This window comes from Oncorhynchus kisutch, linkage group LG8 (genome assembly GCF_002021735.2).
Source record: "Oncorhynchus kisutch isolate 150728-3 linkage group LG8, Okis_V2, whole genome shotgun sequence".
NCBI lineage: Eukaryota > Metazoa > Chordata > Actinopteri > Salmoniformes > Salmonidae > Oncorhynchus > Oncorhynchus kisutch.
The window spans coordinates 73821061-73840769 of NC_034181.2; the positions used below are offsets into that span (position 1 = coordinate 73821061).

At 41.8% G+C, this 19709-nt stretch overlaps 1 protein-coding gene across 2 annotated transcripts; it reads right to left on the bottom strand.

Moving 5' to 3' along the window:
* Window positions 1-348: 348 nt before the first annotated feature.
* pepd (peptidase D) lies at window positions 349-11003 on the bottom strand. Of its 2 annotated transcripts, none has more exons than XM_031831197.1 (15): window positions 10805-11003; window positions 8466-8649; window positions 7105-7232; window positions 6889-6952; window positions 6674-6721; window positions 6491-6552; window positions 6351-6395; window positions 5459-5534; window positions 4341-4387; window positions 2884-2952; window positions 2629-2706; window positions 1980-2128; window positions 1531-1715; window positions 1188-1379; window positions 349-935 (listed from the first exon to the last, which is right to left on the bottom strand). In XM_031831197.1, exons 1-15 carry the CDS (start codon window positions 10843-10845, stop codon window positions 819-821), a joined length of 1485 nt encoding a protein of 494 aa, XP_031687057.1. In that variant the 5' UTR covers window positions 10846-11003; the 3' UTR covers window positions 349-818. The 2 variants fall into 2 exon arrangements, with proteins under 2 accessions (XP_031687057.1, XP_031687058.1); XM_031831198.1 differs by lacking the exon at window positions 10805-11003 and adding an exon at window positions 10412-10796 and having other exon boundaries at window positions 478-935.
* Window positions 11004-19709: the final 8706 nt, after the last annotated feature.

Genomic DNA, 19709 nt, shown 5'->3' on the forward strand with positions numbered 1-19709 from the left:
ACACTACTTCATAATTGAAATGGGAAAGGTTTGATTGACACTGTTTTAGAGAGAATAGGTAAATAAATGTGTTTATACTTATTTAGTGCATATTTGTAGTCATTCCATTTATTTTAACACCAGTTCACTGGTGGTGTGAATCAAATCTGTAACAAATAAGGGCATCGATACAAGGCAACTCTTCTTACCAGAGCTACATGAACTTCACAATGACTTAAGGACCCCATCTAGTGAAGACTGGCAGTATTACTACACAGTTGTAGTAAACCAACCCACTGTTCCATGACACTATGATCACTGGCATTTACAACTGGAAGCACACTCTACAAATGTCACAGAACGCAAAACTGCAAGTTGAGGGGTTTATTTACTTCAATTGCACAGTATTTTATGAGAATTGTATAAACGTCCAAGAAAATAAAGTCTATTACGCACAGTCATAAAGCAATTAACCAGGCACTGAAATATTGTCAACCGTCAACACTGTTTTTACGTGGCAAGATGGCCACAGCAATTTAATTCACTGCATTTTCACAATAATCATCTTTATCACTAAGAGCTTCAAATAGTATAGGTAGTTTAACCTGCATTTGTTTATGAGTGTGTTATGCTACTGATACTGCATTCACTGAGATTAAACAGACACCTTTCTAGATTGAAAGGTTCTGCATCCATTATTGATTATATATGGCATTATGTAGACTGGCAAGATATCATTAGAGAAACTGCATCTCTTACATCAGAAAACAGATATTCTCTCCACAATTAGGAGTGAAAATACCATTTGGTTAGATCAGCTTGGATATGAGCGACGTTATTTAGAAGGATTTTCCACGGTCGGCCATGAAAGCCTCAATCTCCTCCACTGTACGAGGGACACAGGTGAGCAGCTCCATTCCGCTGGCAGTCACTGCAATGTCGTCCTCAATACGCACCTGGAGAGAGGAGGAAATATCCAGGAAGACACATGAGGGTCAGAGCCAAGGTTAATAATAAACAGTAGATAATTGTCAGGGGGGAGCAGTTATAGCAGAAGACTTAACAGAACAGCATAATGTGTATATTATTTGCTGCCATGGAGTAGATTGAGACAAAGGGGTTTCTATGTGCAAGCTTTGGGTGGTTGACATTGACAGTAAAACCAGCACACTAATGAGTACAAACTGTCTGTGGATAGGTAAACGTACCCCTCCAAAGCTACGGAAGCGGGTCAGCACTTCATTGTTGATGAAGCAGCTCTGGGCTGGGTTGGCCAAGGACTGGTCCAGCAGGTGGTTGATGAAGTAGATACCAGGCTCCACAGTCAGGACCATGCGTTCCTGCACCAGACGGCCCATCCTCAAGCTCTTCAGACCGGGCTCGTTGACCCGCTCAATACCCTGTGTAACCAAGAACAAGCGGCATGACACGGACGTTAGCTTTGTCTAGAGAGAGACATGAGAGACATGTCTTTTTGGAAGTGTATTTAGAACTTTCTGTAGCACTGATCATTGATGAATAGAATACTGTATCCATCTCTCTGGTACTGACCTCTGGGTATCCGCCCACGTCGTGCACGTCGATGCCCAGCAGGTGTCCCAGGCCGTGGGGCATGAAGACAGAGCCCATGTGGACCTTCAGCATGTCCTCCACACTCCCATGCAGGATCCCAATCTTCACCAGCTCCTCTAGGTGAACCCGGTCAGCCAGACGGTGCATCTCTGTCCACTTGACCTCTGAAACACAAGACCACCTTCAGTCAGGTTTTTAAATCGGAGGTTAAAAGTTTCAAAGCAGTCTAATATGCAGGTGATAATGACCGGTGGTGAGGATATGGCATGTTCTGTGGTAGTCTTCAGTCTTCAACAACTCACTATTAGTCAAACCATGGAACAAATGAATATATTAAAGGTATAATCATTCCTTGTGCCCAAGCTAAGTATGTACTGTATGTTTAGTGAATGCTTCCTCTGTCCTGCCTGTGTACAGTAGGATCATACCTGGTTTAATGGCAGCCATGACAGCCCGTGATGACTTGAGCACAGCCTCATAGATGGCCTTCTGGTCTGGAGTGAACTTTCCATTGGCTGGGAAGGAGCAGGTGATGTCAGAGGAGTAGCAGTAGTATTCTCCACCCATGTCAAACAGACTGCAAGAAAAAAAACACACGTCACAGTTAGATCAGTGTTACTGCTCAACCAAAGGGCTCTACAGCCATTCCGGCATCATTATTTCCAAACATAAATCAGAGAAATTATTCACAGCATGTACATCATAATGAATACAACTTTTGCCTTTCAAAGGTGCTCATGTTATGTCACCATGGGCGCTCCACACAACCACTTTAAATCTCCATCAGTACCCCTATGCACACAGCAGCCTGACTTATGTTCAAAGCCGGTCCAAGCTATGCTCCGTCTATGAGTAAACCCATGGGAGAGCCACTCAGTGGATCTAGCTGCTATACTACTATACTAATGACAGCAGGGGAGGTGTAGCTCTCTGAGATGTACAGTATTCCATTCCAGTTTTTGATATACAAATCCAAGACAAAATTAACACAGAATATAATAAAACCAAGCAAACAACCCAAAAGGACAATTGAGGAGTGGAATAACTTCACATCAGGTGAAATGATCGCCGACTTACCACATGTCTCCGTCATCGATGGTCTTGTCATTGGGAGCTCCTGCATGGCCGTAGTGCAGGACTGAGCCGTTGTTTCCACTGATGAAGATTTAAGCATACGAGTAGGTCATTATAGAGGCACTGAACACACGTCAGATAGAACAATAGCATCTCATTTCTGTACCTCAAAATGTAACACAGATGATGTCACGCATCAGATATGTTCTCCATTAAATGAACCCATTTGTGTGTAGCAAAGGGAAGGAAGTGCCTTACGTTCCACAGATACAGGTGTAGGAGGTGTGACGCATTCCCCCATGAGAGTAGCAGTAGTGCTGGAACAGGCTGCAACAGAAAAGCACTGACATGAGTGACCGTACACAAGAAGCTCCACAGTTCTAACAATGAAGTGTAATCAAGGGTTAACCTCCTTTTTGATATTGATTAGCCTAGAATACAAGGAGGGAGTCATCTAATCCTCCCACCTTGAAGATTTCCATCGCCTGATACTTAACTGGAGGATAGTAAAATAAAAGCATTTGGACTCATCTTCACTTGGTTATTGGTCTATTCACTGGAGACTTGAGTCAGTGATTACATATTCTCTGCTGCACGTTCTTGCTGCAGTCAATTAGTCAGATAGTTGGCTGGTGAGGGGCACTGCTATAGTAGCTCAGATTATTTACATTCTTCAGCCACCCAGATGAAGGTTTAATAAAAAACACAAAAAGCTGCCAACTAGAAACAGGAAATTGATTCAGCTCAGTGGGTGGCTGTTACTTCATCGTAAAATACACTCCCCTCCATATGTATTTGGACAGTGAAGCCATTTTTTACATTTGGTTCTATACTCCAACATTTTAGGTTTGAGATCAAATGTTTCACACGAGGTGACAGTACAGAATGTCACCTTTTATTTGAGGGTATTTTCATGCATACTGTATCTGTTTAACCATTTAGAAATGAAAGCAGTTCATGTATTGTCCCCCCCATGTGAAGAAGTCATAAGTATTTGGACAAATGTGCTTATAGTGTATCAAAGTAGTCAAAAGTTTAGTATTTGGTCCCATATTCCTTGCACGCAATGACTACATCAAACTTGTGACTCTGCAAATTCATTGGATGCATTTGTAGTGTGTTTTGGATTATGTTTTGCCCAATAGTAACAGAAAGAAAATGATTAGATATTTCTTATAAATAACACTTCTAAAAAAATCCTCATAACGCCATGATTAAGAAAAATCATGAATGAATCATGAATAACGATCAGTGAGATGCTGTTCAGAGGCTACAAAACAACATGCTAACCCCTCACCATTACCAGTAACGAGGTAAAAAATGTGTGTGGGGGGGGGGGGGGGGGGGGGGGGGGGGTAGCATTCACATGAATATAGAAGTGTTCAGAAGCATTTTCTATTCTTACTTATAATAAATGCATCCAACACGTTTTTAGTCACAAGCTTGATGGACCAAATACTACACTTTTGACTACTTGAAAACACTATGTGAATTTGTCCAAATACTTATGACTTCAGTAGTGATCAGATCAGACGTGCTGTGAATGTAGTTTATCCAGAGGAACACACCTTGATAGATAAGGAACATACTGTTTTACCATCACCTTTATGGTTAGACGGGACATAGTACACCACCTCGTCATACACTATGGCTTTATACGGTACAAACAGTTCAATATAGCTGGCATACCCTTCATGATAACAAGCTCCACTCACCTCTCCATTTCATATTCTTTCTGTCCAGGTCTCACATGCTTCATGATCTGAGGAGAAAGACAGCACTTCAGGTTGGCTGTGCCTGTGATATACAAGGCTGCAAGTGGGAAATGATGCCTCCGAGATGTATTCTTTTAGCTTTGATTATATTCATATATTAATTATGATATAACAACATGGTGAGCTCCAAAAGTATTGGGACATTGACACATTGTTGGTTGTTTTGGCTGTGTACTCCAGCACTTTGATTCAAGTGCTGACTCCCAGCTTTAATTTGAGGGTAATTCCATCCATACCAGGTGAACTGTTTAGAAATTACAGTACTTTATGTACATAAGTCCCCCCCCCCCCATTTTATTGGGACAAATTAACTCATATATACTGTACATGTGTTCTAAAGGAGTCAACAATGCAGTATTTGGTCTCATATTCCTAGTACTCAATGATTACATGAAGCTTGTGACTCTAGAAACTCGTTGGATGCATTTGCTGTCACTTTTATTGGAAATAAGAAGAGAATATGTTATTAAACACTTCTACATTCATGTGGATTCTACCACGACTACGGATAGTCCTGAATAATGATGTGTAAGAAAGTTACACACAAATATCATACCCCCAAGACATGCTAACCTCCCAATATTAAAATAACAGGGGAAGTTAGCCTTTTTTGGGAGGTATGATAGTTGTGCGTCCAACTTTCTCACTCATCTTATTCACAATTGATTCAGGACTACTCATAATCATGGTCGCATCCACATGAATGTAGAAGTGTGTAGAAACATTTTCTTATTTACAATAAAAGTGATTCCAAAATAACACAATACATTATTTACCATTACTTTATATTGGGCACAAAATCATCTGAAACTCAACCAAAACAAACCGCAAATGCATCCAACAAGTTTGAAGAGTCACACACTTGATATAGTTATTGTGTGCTAGGAATATGGGACCAAATACTAAACTTTGGACTACTTTAATACACATAAGTGAATTTGTCCCAATACTTTCGGTCCCCTAAAATCCAAAATGCACAGATCAAATGAGATGAGTCAGATTCTGGAGCTCCTTCTCCCCCTATGACAGGTATGTCTGTCTGTCCTGCAGGATTTGACCTCTTTATGGGCTTCACTGGAAATCCGGTTAGTGTATCGCAGAACCTCCAGCTCCATGTCAGTCTTAGTCAGCCGGCTGCAGGAAGAGAAGGAACAAGGAGTCAAGGGCCTCTTAGATCAATAGGCCAGGTGTATATCTCTATATTATAAATTGGGTGGTTTGAGCCCTGAATGCTGATTGGCTGAAAGCCGTGGTATGTAAGACCATATACTATGGATATGACAAAACATTACTTTTTACTGTTCAATAACATTGGTAACCAGCTTATAATAGTAATAAGGCACCTCAGGGTTTGTGGTAATATAATATACACTATCTGTGTTCTGTCCACGCCAATATACCATAGCTGAGGGGTGTATTCAGGCACTCCACATTGTGGCGTGCATAAGAACAGCCCTTAGCCGTGGTATATTGATCATATACCGCACCCCCTCAGGCATTTTTGCTTAATTCCATCATGCACAAACACGTACTAGGCTTGGCTTATAGCACCCAGCCAGAAACAAAAGATTGATGATCAAAGCTAAAGCTCTGTGTTTATGTGTGTGCTTTATATTTGGTAGCTCATAATGAATGCAGAAATAATACCTGTATTACTCATCTATTCCTCACTGCTGGAGGAGCCTTACACTCCCCTCTTTATCTTTCAGGAAAATCAGCTTCTTACCATATTGTTAGTGAGGTGTTTTTCTGATTCTATTCTTGGTTATGGTTTCTACCACCATTTATGTCTTAATGATTCTCTTCACATTAGAGATGCAGTCACCACCTCAGATGACTCAGTGTGAAACAGGCACAGACTAATAAGGTTTCACAAAAATAGTTCCACATAACAGAAAAGCAGCAGCAACCAATGGTTACAAGCTGGATATAGTATCATACAGTACTTACCATTCCACAATGACTGGATGCAGAAGAGTGTTGTTCACTTGGAATCTGAAATATCATATTTATCAAGGTAAAACATTCAACCAAATAAATTAGAAATACAAAGTTTCAAATGGACATCAATTGATGCCAATTAAACATACTGGCTGATTCCTTCAAAGGAGGCTTCGCGGCAGGTACTCCCACTGTCTGTGTTCTGTCCACGCTGGAAGAAACATAATACAATTACCAGGCCCACTTTCAAGTCTCTTAAAATAATACTTTATCTAATGAATTGCTACTGTAAACTACTATCATAGCATCAACAGAATATATTAAGGACATACCAAAGTGAGAAGAGCTCCAAGCTTCATCTTGGAGAAGACATCAGCAATCTGTAAGAGTTGAGACAGAAAGGCAGAATTGTTGAGGGATCAGAGAGAACTGACACTATCAAATAGAGGGAAACGAGTGAAGCTACAAGATCACAAGCTAAGCTACAACACTACAAAGATGGGTAAGGTGTACAGTATGTGCATGCAAACGTGACACACTAACTTACATCACAGGTGTATTGCACCTCATCGACTGCGTATTTCTCCTTGAAGTATTCCCGTGGATGGATCCTGTCAACAGACAATGACACAATCGGTTTTAATGAGAAGGCCTAAGGAGTATTCTTAGAGTGTCTTTGTGAGTCCATGATGCTGAAAGTGGTAGGCTGTCTCCTGAGGCTGATCACATTCACATATAGTTTGAGTTACAGTCACTGACTCACTCTCCCATCCAGGTTGCATAGCTCTCAGGCAGCTTGGGGACAAAGAGGATGGATTTTCCTGTGTCCACACCGATGGCTCCGTAGCAGTCGGCTTCAGTCACTCCAAAAGCCCAATGGAAGAAGGACTCCTACAGAACAGAACCACATGAGTCAAGAGTCAGCCAGGGTCTGCTCAGTCACACCTCCATCCATCTCATCTATGTGTGATCCTATGTGGCTCAGCTGGTAGAGAAACGCTAGGATTGTGGATTCAATTCTCGCTGGGGTCATCAATATGAAAATGTATGCACTTATTACTGTATGTCACTTTAGGATAAAACAATGGCATATCTGTGACTGACTGTTAGGGCTAGGCCCCTTTCTTTCTCCACTTCCTGCCTGAATGACGTGCCCAAAGCGAACTGCCTGTAGCTGAGAGCCTGAAGCCAGGATATGCATATAATTGGTACCATTGGAATTAAAACACTTTGACGTTTGTGTAAAAATGTTAAAATAATGTAGGAGAATATAACAGATATGGTAGGAGAAAATCCAAAGAAAAACAAACCAGAATTTTGTTTTTTGGGAGAGACCATCCTCTTAGAAATACAAGAGAAAGGTCATATTGAAAATGAGCTCCCTGGATGCAATTCCCATGGCTTCCACAGAGTGACAGCAGTCTATGTTCAAGGTTTCAGGCGTGTAACTTTAAAAACGAATAAGAAATAACAGTTTTAGGAGAGGGACACAGTCTTGGAAATTCATGTTTGCCTGCGTCATGAAGCCATTACGCACCCGCTAAAATCGCTTTCCTATTGAACATACTTCTTTCCAAAATAAATATTATAGTTTGATTACATTTTAGGGTATCTGAGGAGTAAGTATAAACGTATTTTGACTTGTTGAAACAAAGTTTAGGGGTAGATTTTCGGATGAATTTCTCTGCAAATTGAACGAGTGGATTACTCAAATCGCTGGCGCCAACTCAACAGACTTTTTGGCATATAAAGAAGGACTTTATCTAACAAAACGACACTACATGTTATAGCTGGGACCCTTTGGATTGCAAATCAGAGGAAGATTTTCAAAACGTATGTGAATATTTAATCATTATATGTGAATTTATGAAACCTGTGCCGGTGGAAAAACATTTTGTGGGGCGCCGTCCACAAACAATTGCACGGCATGTTTTCGCTGTAATAGCTACTGTAAATCGGACAATGCAGTTAGATTAACAAGAATTTAAGCTTTCAGCCAATATAAGACACTTATATGTACATAAATGTTTAAAATGCATAATATTTATGATTATTTGAATTTTGCGCGCCCTCCATTTTCACCGGAAGTTGTCCCGCTAGCGGGACACCGATCCTTACATGTACCTGTCTGAAGAGCATGTCTGTATCGGTGCAGTATCTCTGCTTCTGCTCCCCTCCCTGCAGCACGACTACAGACTTGGGGGCCACCCCATCCGTGGCCTTCATGCCTTGGCACAGCCGCCGCCGGTTCTCAGCAAACAGGGCTGCTGACACTCTCAGGGTGTCTTTACCCAGCCAATACACAGGTCTATAGAAAGTCAGCATTGGGAAATGGGTTAATATGTTGTACATTACTGTCTAGTACTTTTCTATTTTCAGTTAGCTAACCCAATTGCCTGCCTTTGTTTCAGTTCGGCTGATTGTATCTAAAACAATAAATCAATAAAAATACTTATAAACCCTTTAGTAAATATACAATGTAAAAAACAAATCATTGTTTATCATTATACTGCACAGTTATGAAAGTTACATTTTTAGTGAAACTTTAGCAGAAGTGGTGAGGACAGACGTTGACAATTTTTAGGACTCAAAGAGTTTCACACTCAACAAAAAATATGATTTTGCACAAACTGTAGAACAGTATTGCCCTAAATGGATATGGTTTCAATGATCCCCAGTGTGTGGTAAAGATAACACTTGAGCTCTGGAGAGTGCTCCCTACCTTGTGTGATTTAGTAACAACAAAGACCGATGTACATGATCAAAGGTCACTAAACTTAGGAGTTGTTGATCACCAACCTGCCTCATATTTTGTCAACTCGACAATAAGATGCCTAAACACTTCTGTGATCATGTGAGTGGGTTTCAATGTGCACTTCCTGTTTTAGAGATGTAGTACATTTAAACAAGAAACACGAGCTATGATAGGAGGACAGAGTATAATGCATCATATCACCTCTATATTAATTGATAACAATTGGAGCATTGACATATTGTAAGGATGGGGGAAATCGATACAGTAGAGCAGTGGTCACCAACCAGTCGATATTCTAGGCATTCCTAGTTGATCACCAAACATAACATATCTGTAGAAAAGCCAACGATAAAGGCTTGCGGTCCTTTATTTATTTGAATTTGCGGTTTTGGCGGAAGGTGCACTTAATTCAGAAGCCCTGCATGCCAGGTAGGCAAACTGTTCTGAACCATTTCAAACTCCACCTACCCAGCGGACCAGAAGAGCTGTCGTTAAATCAAGTGCGCTGGCCAATTAGATAGCTCAAAATGTTATCACCATGCCGCGTAACGCTTCCACAACCCCACAGCAAAGTTTGATACTAGCCTACCGTGAGATTTCATAACTTTTAAAACCATGACCAGGGATAAACTGTCAGAATACAGAAAAGCCCTGCTGTTTTTATGAGTGAGTTAGTTAAAAAAAAAATTGCAGCACTGTCAACACTTTTACAAAACGCGCTTCTCCCTACTTCCTCTCGTGCCACAGCTGCAATGAATTAGTAGCTAAGTGTATCGATAGGCCTGCGTTTTTATTATTAGCAGCTCGTCATGTCTATTTTAATGTTGAGAAATATTTCACTTTCTCTAGTCATACAGTAGGAACATGAATTTGTGCATGAGGCAAAAACAATGCGGTGCGACTCAAGTTGCCATCAGTGGTAGGATGGTGTCCTCTCTCTGGCCAGTCTCACCCGAGGAAAGGAGAGAACAGGGAGAGGTGGACCCTCAGCTGGTATACCATCAGTCCAGTAAAATAAAAAAGCAAAGTTCTTCAATTTATGCTCAGCTATGCCTCGCAAGTGGTACAACTGATCTATTTTGTTATCAAAGCTCGAGTTTTTAAATATAATATGGTCTCATAAGAACAATATTGCCAGGCCAAGCACATATACTGTAGCCAATATGATGCGATAACGTTTCTGGCCTACTGCACAAACTTCATTCCTACAGAACTGTTTTATTAATGTTGAATAGGCTTACATGTTTTAAAAATAATCTGAGTGGTAGATCTCAGCTTGTTTTTTGACTGCAAAAGTGATCAAAGGTGCTATTACCAATCGTGATGACATCGTATCGTGAGGTCCCTGCCAGGTATTCCGGAAACAACCCGTCTGTAGAGATACTAGCTAATATTATCCACAAACTGGAGCTGTAACCACCTGTTTTTCCCTATTATACGAATAAATGTAAAGTCAGACAGGCATAGTTAGTTAATGGCAACGTTGCTCATTGATGTCTGACTGCCAGCCTGCAAAAACTACGCCGCTATTTTCTTGTGCTTGACAGCTAGCTCCGTTAACGAGAGTTACCTTAATTGATCAGGTTTATGCAGATGGCTAGCAAGCTAACAATTCGTGCATGATAATTTGTTTAATTCAGAATCAGTGGCCAAGTACGCTTAACAGAAAGAGAAATCACAGAAATAATACAAAACAGAATATACTCACTCCTGTCGTGCAGCCATGTTGCTCAAGACTGGAGGTGTCATGTGACAGTGGCTTTCGCTTGTGAAGCCGATCAGCTGATTATGGCTGAAGTGAGTGCTGAACAAAATGTATGTCGGCAGTATGAAATATCAAGCGGCGAACCGAATGATGCTTGAAATAGTATGGCCATTTATTTGATCCACTAACTTGAAATATATGTTAGGGTTGTATTGCATGGCAAGGTCTTTATAACTGTCTTTCAGAAAACCCCCAGGGAGTTGTTTCAGTTACAAATCAGTAAACGTCACACAATATTTAAATGTTTGTGTTGGATATATACCTAGTGTTCAGACTTTAGTTTTTATTATGAACCAACTTTTGAGGTGTTATTTCATTCTCAATTTCATTGTCACTCTTCAGTGAATATTCTTGACATATTTTCTCACTGATGACTTCTACAGAAGTCTGTTATCCCACACAAGTTATGCAACTTATTATGGCCTTTCTTTTTATCAGAAGCAGCAATTATTTCAACACTTAGTTCAAGGTTCAAGAAAGCATTTGCAGATACTGTGTGACTCAGGCTGCATTTACACAGGCAGCCCAATTCTGATCTTTGCCAAAAGATCTGATCTGATTGGACAAAATACCCATTAGTGGCAAAAAGATCCGAATTGGGCTGCCTGACTGTCATAAATTGAAAATGCATCCTAGCCCTAACAGTATTGACCATGAGGGACATGCCCCACTTGGATTAGGAGGGCAGTGGGGTGAATTTGTTTCAACTGCACAGATTCATGTAACCCATTTCAGAGACCTTATTACAGTGTAATTATAATGCAATAACCCATGTTAATGTGTACTATGTAGATAAGTACATGCAGTAAAGTTGTACTTTCCACCGCTAAATTCAGTACTGTACTCCGTACAGCATGTACTTCCTAGCCAGTGTAAATGCATAGATTATTCTCCTGACAAGGACCCTGCTCCACATCCTGACCAACACCAGACATACACCATTAGAATTAATGCTATAACTTAGAAATATAATTAACATATCAATGAGTTGCTGGTGCTTGTACTCTGCCTGGATGCTACAGAGTGCAGAGAAATGACAGACTGCGCCTTTAATTGATACTCTAATTAACCTGTACCTGCAGTCCAAACACTTAAAAGACACACCCTATCCCCTCAGCCCTCAAATTAAGTGGACACTTCTGATGACGTGTCATGACATCTGACGAGTATACACTTGCAGGGCAAGGGGCGAGGGAGGAAGGAATGATTTTTAAATGAACCACCCTTGGCTGGAAATTTGTCACTCATTCATCCCCTGATGATTGTGTTTTCAGCCACCGGTAGCTTTATATGCGCTACAGTCAGTTATGAGTGCATGTCTACTTATATTAAATATATGATTATTAATAAACGCCTACTGTATGATAGCTAACAAATTAATTTGCTTACTAACGTTAGCCTGCCTAGCTGGAACTTCTGAAGAAGGAAAATGTTTTATTTCTACAATTTCCAAAAGATAACCAAACAAAAACATATTTACTTTTTACGAGATGTGGTTGTGCCATCAAGGGCATTAGCAGCACAATTTCTAACTTTTCTTAGCAGATGTACAATAGTTACGAATTGAATTACAGTGCCTTGCAAAAGTATTCATCCCCCGTGGCGTTTTTCCTAATTTGTTGCATTACAACCTGTAATTTAAATGGATTTTTATTTGAATGTCATGTAATGGACATACACAAAATAGTCCAACTTGGTGAAGTAATATTTTAAAAATGACTTGTTTCAAAAAATTATAAAAAATAAACAGAAAAGTGGTGCGTACATATGTATTCACTCTCTTTGCTATAAAGCCCCTAAATAAGATCTGGTGCAACCAATTACCCACCAAAATTCAGGGACCAGGCAAGGAGGGCATTAATCAGAGAGGCAACAAAGAGACCAAAGATAACCCTGAAGGAGCTGCAAAGCTCCCCAGCGGAGATTGGAGTATCTGTCCATAGGACCACTAAGCCATACACTCCACAGAGCTGGGCTTTACGGACGAGTGGCTAGAAAAAAAGCCATTGTTTAAAGAAAAAAATAAGCAAACACGTTTGGTGTTCGCCAAAAGTCATGTGGGAGATTCCCCAAACATAGGAAAGAATGTACTCTGGTCAGATGAGACTCAAATTGAGCTTTTTGGCCCTCAAGGAAAACGCTATGTCTGGCGCAAACCCAACACCTCTCATCACCCCGAGAATACCATCCACTCAGGGAAGCATGCTGGTGGCAGCATCATGCTCTGGGATGTTTTTCATCAGCAGGGACTGAGAGACTGGTCAGAATTGAAGCAATGATGGATACCGCTAAATACAGGGAAATCCTTGAGGAAAACCTGTTTCAGTCTTCCAGAGATTTGAGACTGGGACGGAGGTTCACCTTCCAGCAGGACAATGACACTAAGCATACTGCCAAAGCAACACTCGAGTGGTTTAAGGGGAAACATTTAAATGTCTTGGAATGGCCTAGTCAAAGCCCAGACCTCAATCAAATTGAGAATCTGTGGTAAGACTTAAATATTGCTGTACACCAGCAGAACCTATCCAACTTGAAGGAGCTGGAGCAGTTTTGCCTTGAAGAATGGGCAAAAGTCCCAGTGGCTAGATGTGCCAAGCTTATAGAGACATACACCAAGAGACTTGCAGCTGTAATTGCTGCAAAAGGTGTCTCTACAAAGTATTGACTTTGGGGGGGTGAATAGTTATGAACACTCAAGTTTTCTGTTTTTTTGTCTTATTTCTTGTTTGTTTCATAATAAAAAATATTTCGCACCTTCAAAGTGATATGTTGTGTAAATTAAACGATACAAAACCCCCCAAAATTCATTTTAATTCCAGGTTGTAAGGCAACAAAATAAGAAAAATGCCAAGGGGGATGAATACTTTCATAAGCCACTGTATGCGGAGTTTCAGGCCCCAGAGTGAACATAATTGTACACTTGCAAAGCCAACTAAAAACAAGGGCAGAGGGGTTTACATTGCAAACTTCCCTTGCTTGGCTAATCATTTGGACCGCCCTCCAAGATGGCAACGGGGATTCCCCCAAGGGCATAAGGCGAGGGTAAGTGGACGAGGGTGTGTCTTTTAAGTGTTTGGACCATAGTCAGTGTCTCACCCTGGATGGTTCAGGAATTACTGACATCTGGGTAGCTGCCCACTTCATGCACGTCGATGCCCAGCAGGTGTCCCAGGCCATGGGACGTGGACTGGATATAGTATTCACTATTATTAAAGGCATAGCCCATTTGATTTGCTCACTAGCATAAATGAATGAAGAGAGTTGACACTTGATTTAGACATATTTGTAAGTATGCATGTGTTTTGAGTGGGTTGAGTCACTGATGTGATCTTCCTGTCTGGGCTGGCGCCCCGCCTTGGGTTGTGCCGTGGTGGAGATCTTTGTGGGCTATACTCGGCCTTGTCTCAGGATGGTAAGTTGGTGGTTGAAGGTATCCCTCTAGTGGTGTGGGGGCTGTGCTTTGGCAAAGTGGGTGGGGTTATATCCTTCCTGTTTGGCCCTGTCCGGGGGTATCATCGGATGGGGACACAGTGTCTCCTGACCCCTCCTGTCTCAGCCTCCAGTATTTATGCTGCAGTAGTTTAGGTGTCGGGGGCTAGGGTCAGTTTGTTATATCTGGAGTACTTCTCCTGTCTTATCCGGTGTCCTTTGTGAATTTAAGTATGCTCTCTCTAATTCTCTCTTTCTCTCTATCTCAGAGGACCTAAGCCCTAGGACCATGCCTCAGGACTACCTGGCATGATGACTCCTTGCTGTCCCCAGTCCACCTGGCCGTGCTGCTGCTCCAGTTTCAACTGTTCTGCCTGCGGCTATGGAATCCTGACCTGTTCACCGGATGTGCTACCTGTCTCAGACCTATTATTTGACCATGCTGGTCATTTATGAACATTTGAACATCTTGGCCATGTTCTGTTATAATCTCCACCCGGCACAGCCAGAAGAGAACTGGCCACCCCTCATAGCCTGGTTCCTCTCTAGGTTTTTTCTAGGTTTTGGCCTTTTCTAGGGAGTTTTTCCTAGCCAACGTACTTCAACACCTGCATTGCTTGCTGTTTGGGGTTTTAGGCTGGGTTTCTGTACAGCACTTTGAGATATCAGCTGATGTATGAAGGGCTATATAAATACATTTGATTTGATTTAATGACCTGGTTTAATGAGAGCCATGATGGTCCATGATGACTTCAGCAAAGCCTCATAGAGTGCTTTTTCCACCCATGTCAAACAGACAATAAATTGTTCCCAGCATGCACATCAGAATGAATAAAAGTTTTGAGTGGAGGCGGTTTGCCTTTCAAAGGTGCTCATGTTGTGTCACCATGGGCGCTCCAAACAGCCACTTTAAATCTCCATCAGTATCCCTATGCACACAGCAGCCTGCCTCAGGTTCAAAAACAGTCAAGCTGTGCTATGTTTATGAATAAACTCATGGGAGAGCCACTCAGTGATATAAGACTCTAAAGGATCCATCTTCTGTGTATCAAAATTTAAAACCTGCTCAACTTTCAACCTCTAAGACAAACGTTCAAGAAGAATCCAGTGGGTATGTTAAAGAGGCTTTCCAAGAGTTCCCCTTTCAAGCACCATCGTCTTTTTAATACCCTCTTAGATGTTTAGTCTTTCAGTGGTTCTGGACCAGTTCCGACTGACAAATAATGCCAAAAAGCCTGGACTGGATCTAGTATTCACCCAATAAATATTTTGATTGGTACCATATGTAGAAAGAATTTCAGTAATTTCAAGTCCTATTGCCCCACTTTTGTTAAATAGGAAAAAAATAAAACTATATACACTGAACAAAAATATAAACACAACATCCAACAATTTCAAAGATTTTACAGAGCTACTGTTCATATAAGGAAATCAGTCAATTTAAATTAATTAATCAGGCTCTAATATATGGATTTCACATGACTGGGAATACAGATATGTATCTGTTGGTCACAGATACCCTAAAAAAGGTAGGAGCGTGGATCAGAAACCAGTCAGTATCTGGTGGGACCAACATTTCCCTCATGCTGCGAGACACATCTCCTTCGCATAGAGTTGGTCAGGCTGTTGATTGTGGCCTGTGGAATGTTGTCCCACTCTTCAGTTGCTGTGCGAAGTTGCTGGATATGGGCAGGAACTGGAACCCGCTGTCGTACACATTGATCCAGAGCATCCCAAACATACTCAATGGGTGACATATCTGGTGAGAATGCAGGCCATGGAAGAACTGGGACATTTTCAGCTTCCAGGAATTGTGTACAGATCCTTGCGACATGGGGCTATACATTATCATGCTGAAACATGAGGTGACGGTGCGACAATTGGCCTCTGGATCTCGTCACGGTATTTCTGTGCACTCAAATTGCCATTGATGAAATGCAATTGTGTTCGATGTCCGTAGCTTACGCCTGCCCATGCCATAACCCCACCGCCACGATGGGATACTGTTCACAATGTTGACATCGGCAAACCGCTCACCCTCACAATGCCATACATGCTGTCTGTCATCTGCCCGGTACAGTTGAAACTGAGATTCATCCATGAAGAGCACACTTCTCCATCGTGCCAGTGGCCATCGAAGGTGAGCATTTAACCACTGCAGTAGGTTATGATGCCGAACTGCAGTCAGGTCAAGACCCTGGTGAGGACGGCGAGCACGCAGATGAGCTTCCCTGAGACGGTTTCTGACAATTTGTGCAGAAATCCTTCGGATGTGCAAACCCACAGTTTCATCAGCTGTCCGGGTGACTGGTCACAGATGATCCCGCAGGTGAAGAAGCCGGATGTGGAGGTCCTGGGCTGGTGTGGTTATACGTGGTCTGTGGTTTTGAGGCCGGTTGGACATATTACCAAATTCTCTAAAACTATGTTGGAGGTAGCTTATGATAAAGAAATTAACATTACATTATCTGGCAATAGCTCTGGTGGGCATTCCTGCGTGTTGTGTGACAGAACTATAAATTGTAGAGTGGCCTTTTATTCTCCCAATGCATCTGTGTAATGATCATGCTGTTTAATCAGCTTCTTCATATTCCACACCTGCCATTTCTGGGATCTTTTATTTCAGCTCATTAAATATTGGTTTGTCCTCTGACAAATCAACTGTAAATTTCGGTGTTCCTCAAGGTTCCATTTTAGGACCACTATTGTTTTCACTATATATTTTACCTCTTGGGGACGTTATTCGAAAACATAATGTTAACTTTCACTGCTATGCGGATGACACACAGCTGTACATTTCAATGAAACATGGTGAAGCCCCAAAATTGCCCTTGCTAGAAGCATGTGTTTCAGACATAAGGAAGTGGATGGCTGCAAACTTTCTACTTTTAAACTCGGACAAAACAGAGATGCTTGTTCTAGGTCCCAAGAAACAAAGAGATCTTCTGTTGAATCTGACAATTAATCTTAATGGTTGTACAGTCGTCTCAAATAAAACTGTGAAGGACCTCGGCATTACTCTGGACCCTGATCTCTCTTTTGAAGAACATATCAAGACCATTTCAAGGACAGCTTTTTTCCATCTACGTAACATTGCAAAAATCAGAAACTTTCTGTCCAAAAATGATGCAGAAAAATTTATCCATGCTTTTGTCACTTCTAGGTTAGACTACTGCAATGCTCTACTTTCCGGCTACCCGGATAAAGCACTAAATAAACTTCAGTTGGTGCTAAATACGGCTGCTAGAATCCTGACTAGAACCAAAAAATTTGATCATATTACTCCAGTGCTAGCCTCTCTACACTGGCTTCCTGTCAAAGCAAGGGCTGATTTCAAGGTTTTACTGCTAACCTACAAAGCATTACACGGGCTTGCTCCAACCTATCTCTCTGATTTGGTCCTGCCGTACATACCTACACGTACGCTACGGTCACAAGACGCAGGCCTCCTAATTGTCCCTAGAATTTCTAAGCAAACAGCTGGAGGCAGGGCTTTCTCCTATAGAGCTCCATTTTTATGGAACGGTCTGCCTACCCATGTCAGAGACGCAAACTCGGTCTCAACCTTTAAGTCTTTACTGAAGACTCATCTCTTCAGTGGGTCATATGATTGAGTGTAGTCTGGCCCAGGAGTGGGAAGGTGAACGGAAAGGCTCTGGAGCAACGAACCGCCCTTGCTGTCTCTGTCTGGCCGGTTCCCCTCTTTCCACTGGGATTCTCTGCCTCTAACCCTATTACAGGGGCTGAGTCACTGGCTTACTGGGGCTCTCTCATGCCGTCCCTGGAAGGGGTGCGTCACCTGAGTGGGTTGATTCACTGATGTGGTCATCCTGTCTGGGTTGGCGCCCCCCCTTGGGTTGTGCCATGGCGGAGATCTTTGTGGGCTATACTCGGCCCTGTCTCAGGATGGTAAGTTGGTGGTTGAAGATATCCCTCTAGTGGTGTGGGGGCTGTGCTTTGGCAAAGTGGGTGGGGTTATATCCTTCCTGTTTGGCCCTGTCCGGGGGTGTCCTCGGATGGGTCCACAGTGTCTCCTGACCCCTCCTGTCTCAGCCTCCAGTATTTATGCTGCAGTAGTTTATGTGTCGGGGGGCTAGGGTCAGTTTGTTATATCTGGAGTACTTCTCCTGTCCTATTCGGTGTCCTGTGTGGATCTAAGTGTGCGTTCTCTAATTCTCTCCTTCTCTCTCCCGGAGGACCTGAGCCCTAGGACCATGCCCCAGGACTACCTGACATGATGACTCCTTGCTGTCCCCAGTCCATCTGACCGTGCTGCTGCTCCAGTTTCAACTGTTCTGCCTTATTATTATACGACCATGCTGGTCATTTATGAACATTTGAACATCTTGGCCATGTTCTGTTATAATCTCCACCCGGCAGAGCCAGAAGAGGACTGGCCACCCCACATAGCCTGGTTCCTCTCTAGGTTTCTTCCTAGGTTTTGGCCTTTCTAGGGAGTTTTTCCTAGCCACCGTGCTTCTACACCTGCATTGCTTGCTGTTTGGGGTTTTAGGCTGGGTTTCTGTACAGCACTTTGAGATATCAGCTGATGTACGAAGGGCTATATAAATAAATTTCATTTGATTTGATTTGATTTGGACCAACACTTACATGTTGCGTTTATATTTTTGTTCAATATAAAATCACATTTTCATATTTTCATAATATTTGTACTTGAGCTCATGTTCTCAAAAGTGAGTACACCTCAGCCAACTATTTTACCATAAAGGTGAGACATTTCTAAAACTATGCAACATTACCAGTTATTGTTTATGGCCATGTCGTGTAAAATAATTATGTTTGGGTATGTCTATTTTGGCAAAAATCTAAATGTTGCCCCATCATTCAACTGGTATTAAAGCTGCCACTTTGTCACATACAACTAATAGTGTTTATGTAATAATAGCTCATAATAAATATATAATGAAACATCTTACAGCTTCAATCACACTCTAGGGTTGGGCTATATGATGACTGAATCCAGGGTCAGATCACATCAGGGACAGCACTGCATCCATCATGTTTCCTAAAATAACAGGGGAAAACTACAGTAAGACACCACTACAGTATGGACAGCAGGGGGAGGTGTGCCTCTCTTTGACTGTACAGTACTGTATCCAATCTAAAACTGGGAAACAATGGATCTCTGAGAGTATTTCTTGATACCAAAGGTAGCTAAACTACATGAAAACCCCAGAATATTTTGATTGTGGGTAGAGCAGTGGATCCCAACCTTTACTGTACCACCAACTGAATTTTACTCTTTATTTATTTTATTTCACCTTCATTTAACCAGGTAGGCCAGTTGAGAACAAGTTCTCATTTACAACTACGACCTGGCCAAGGTAAAGCAAAGCAGTGCAACAAAAACAACACAGAGTTACACATAAACAAGCGTACAGTCAATAACACAATAGAA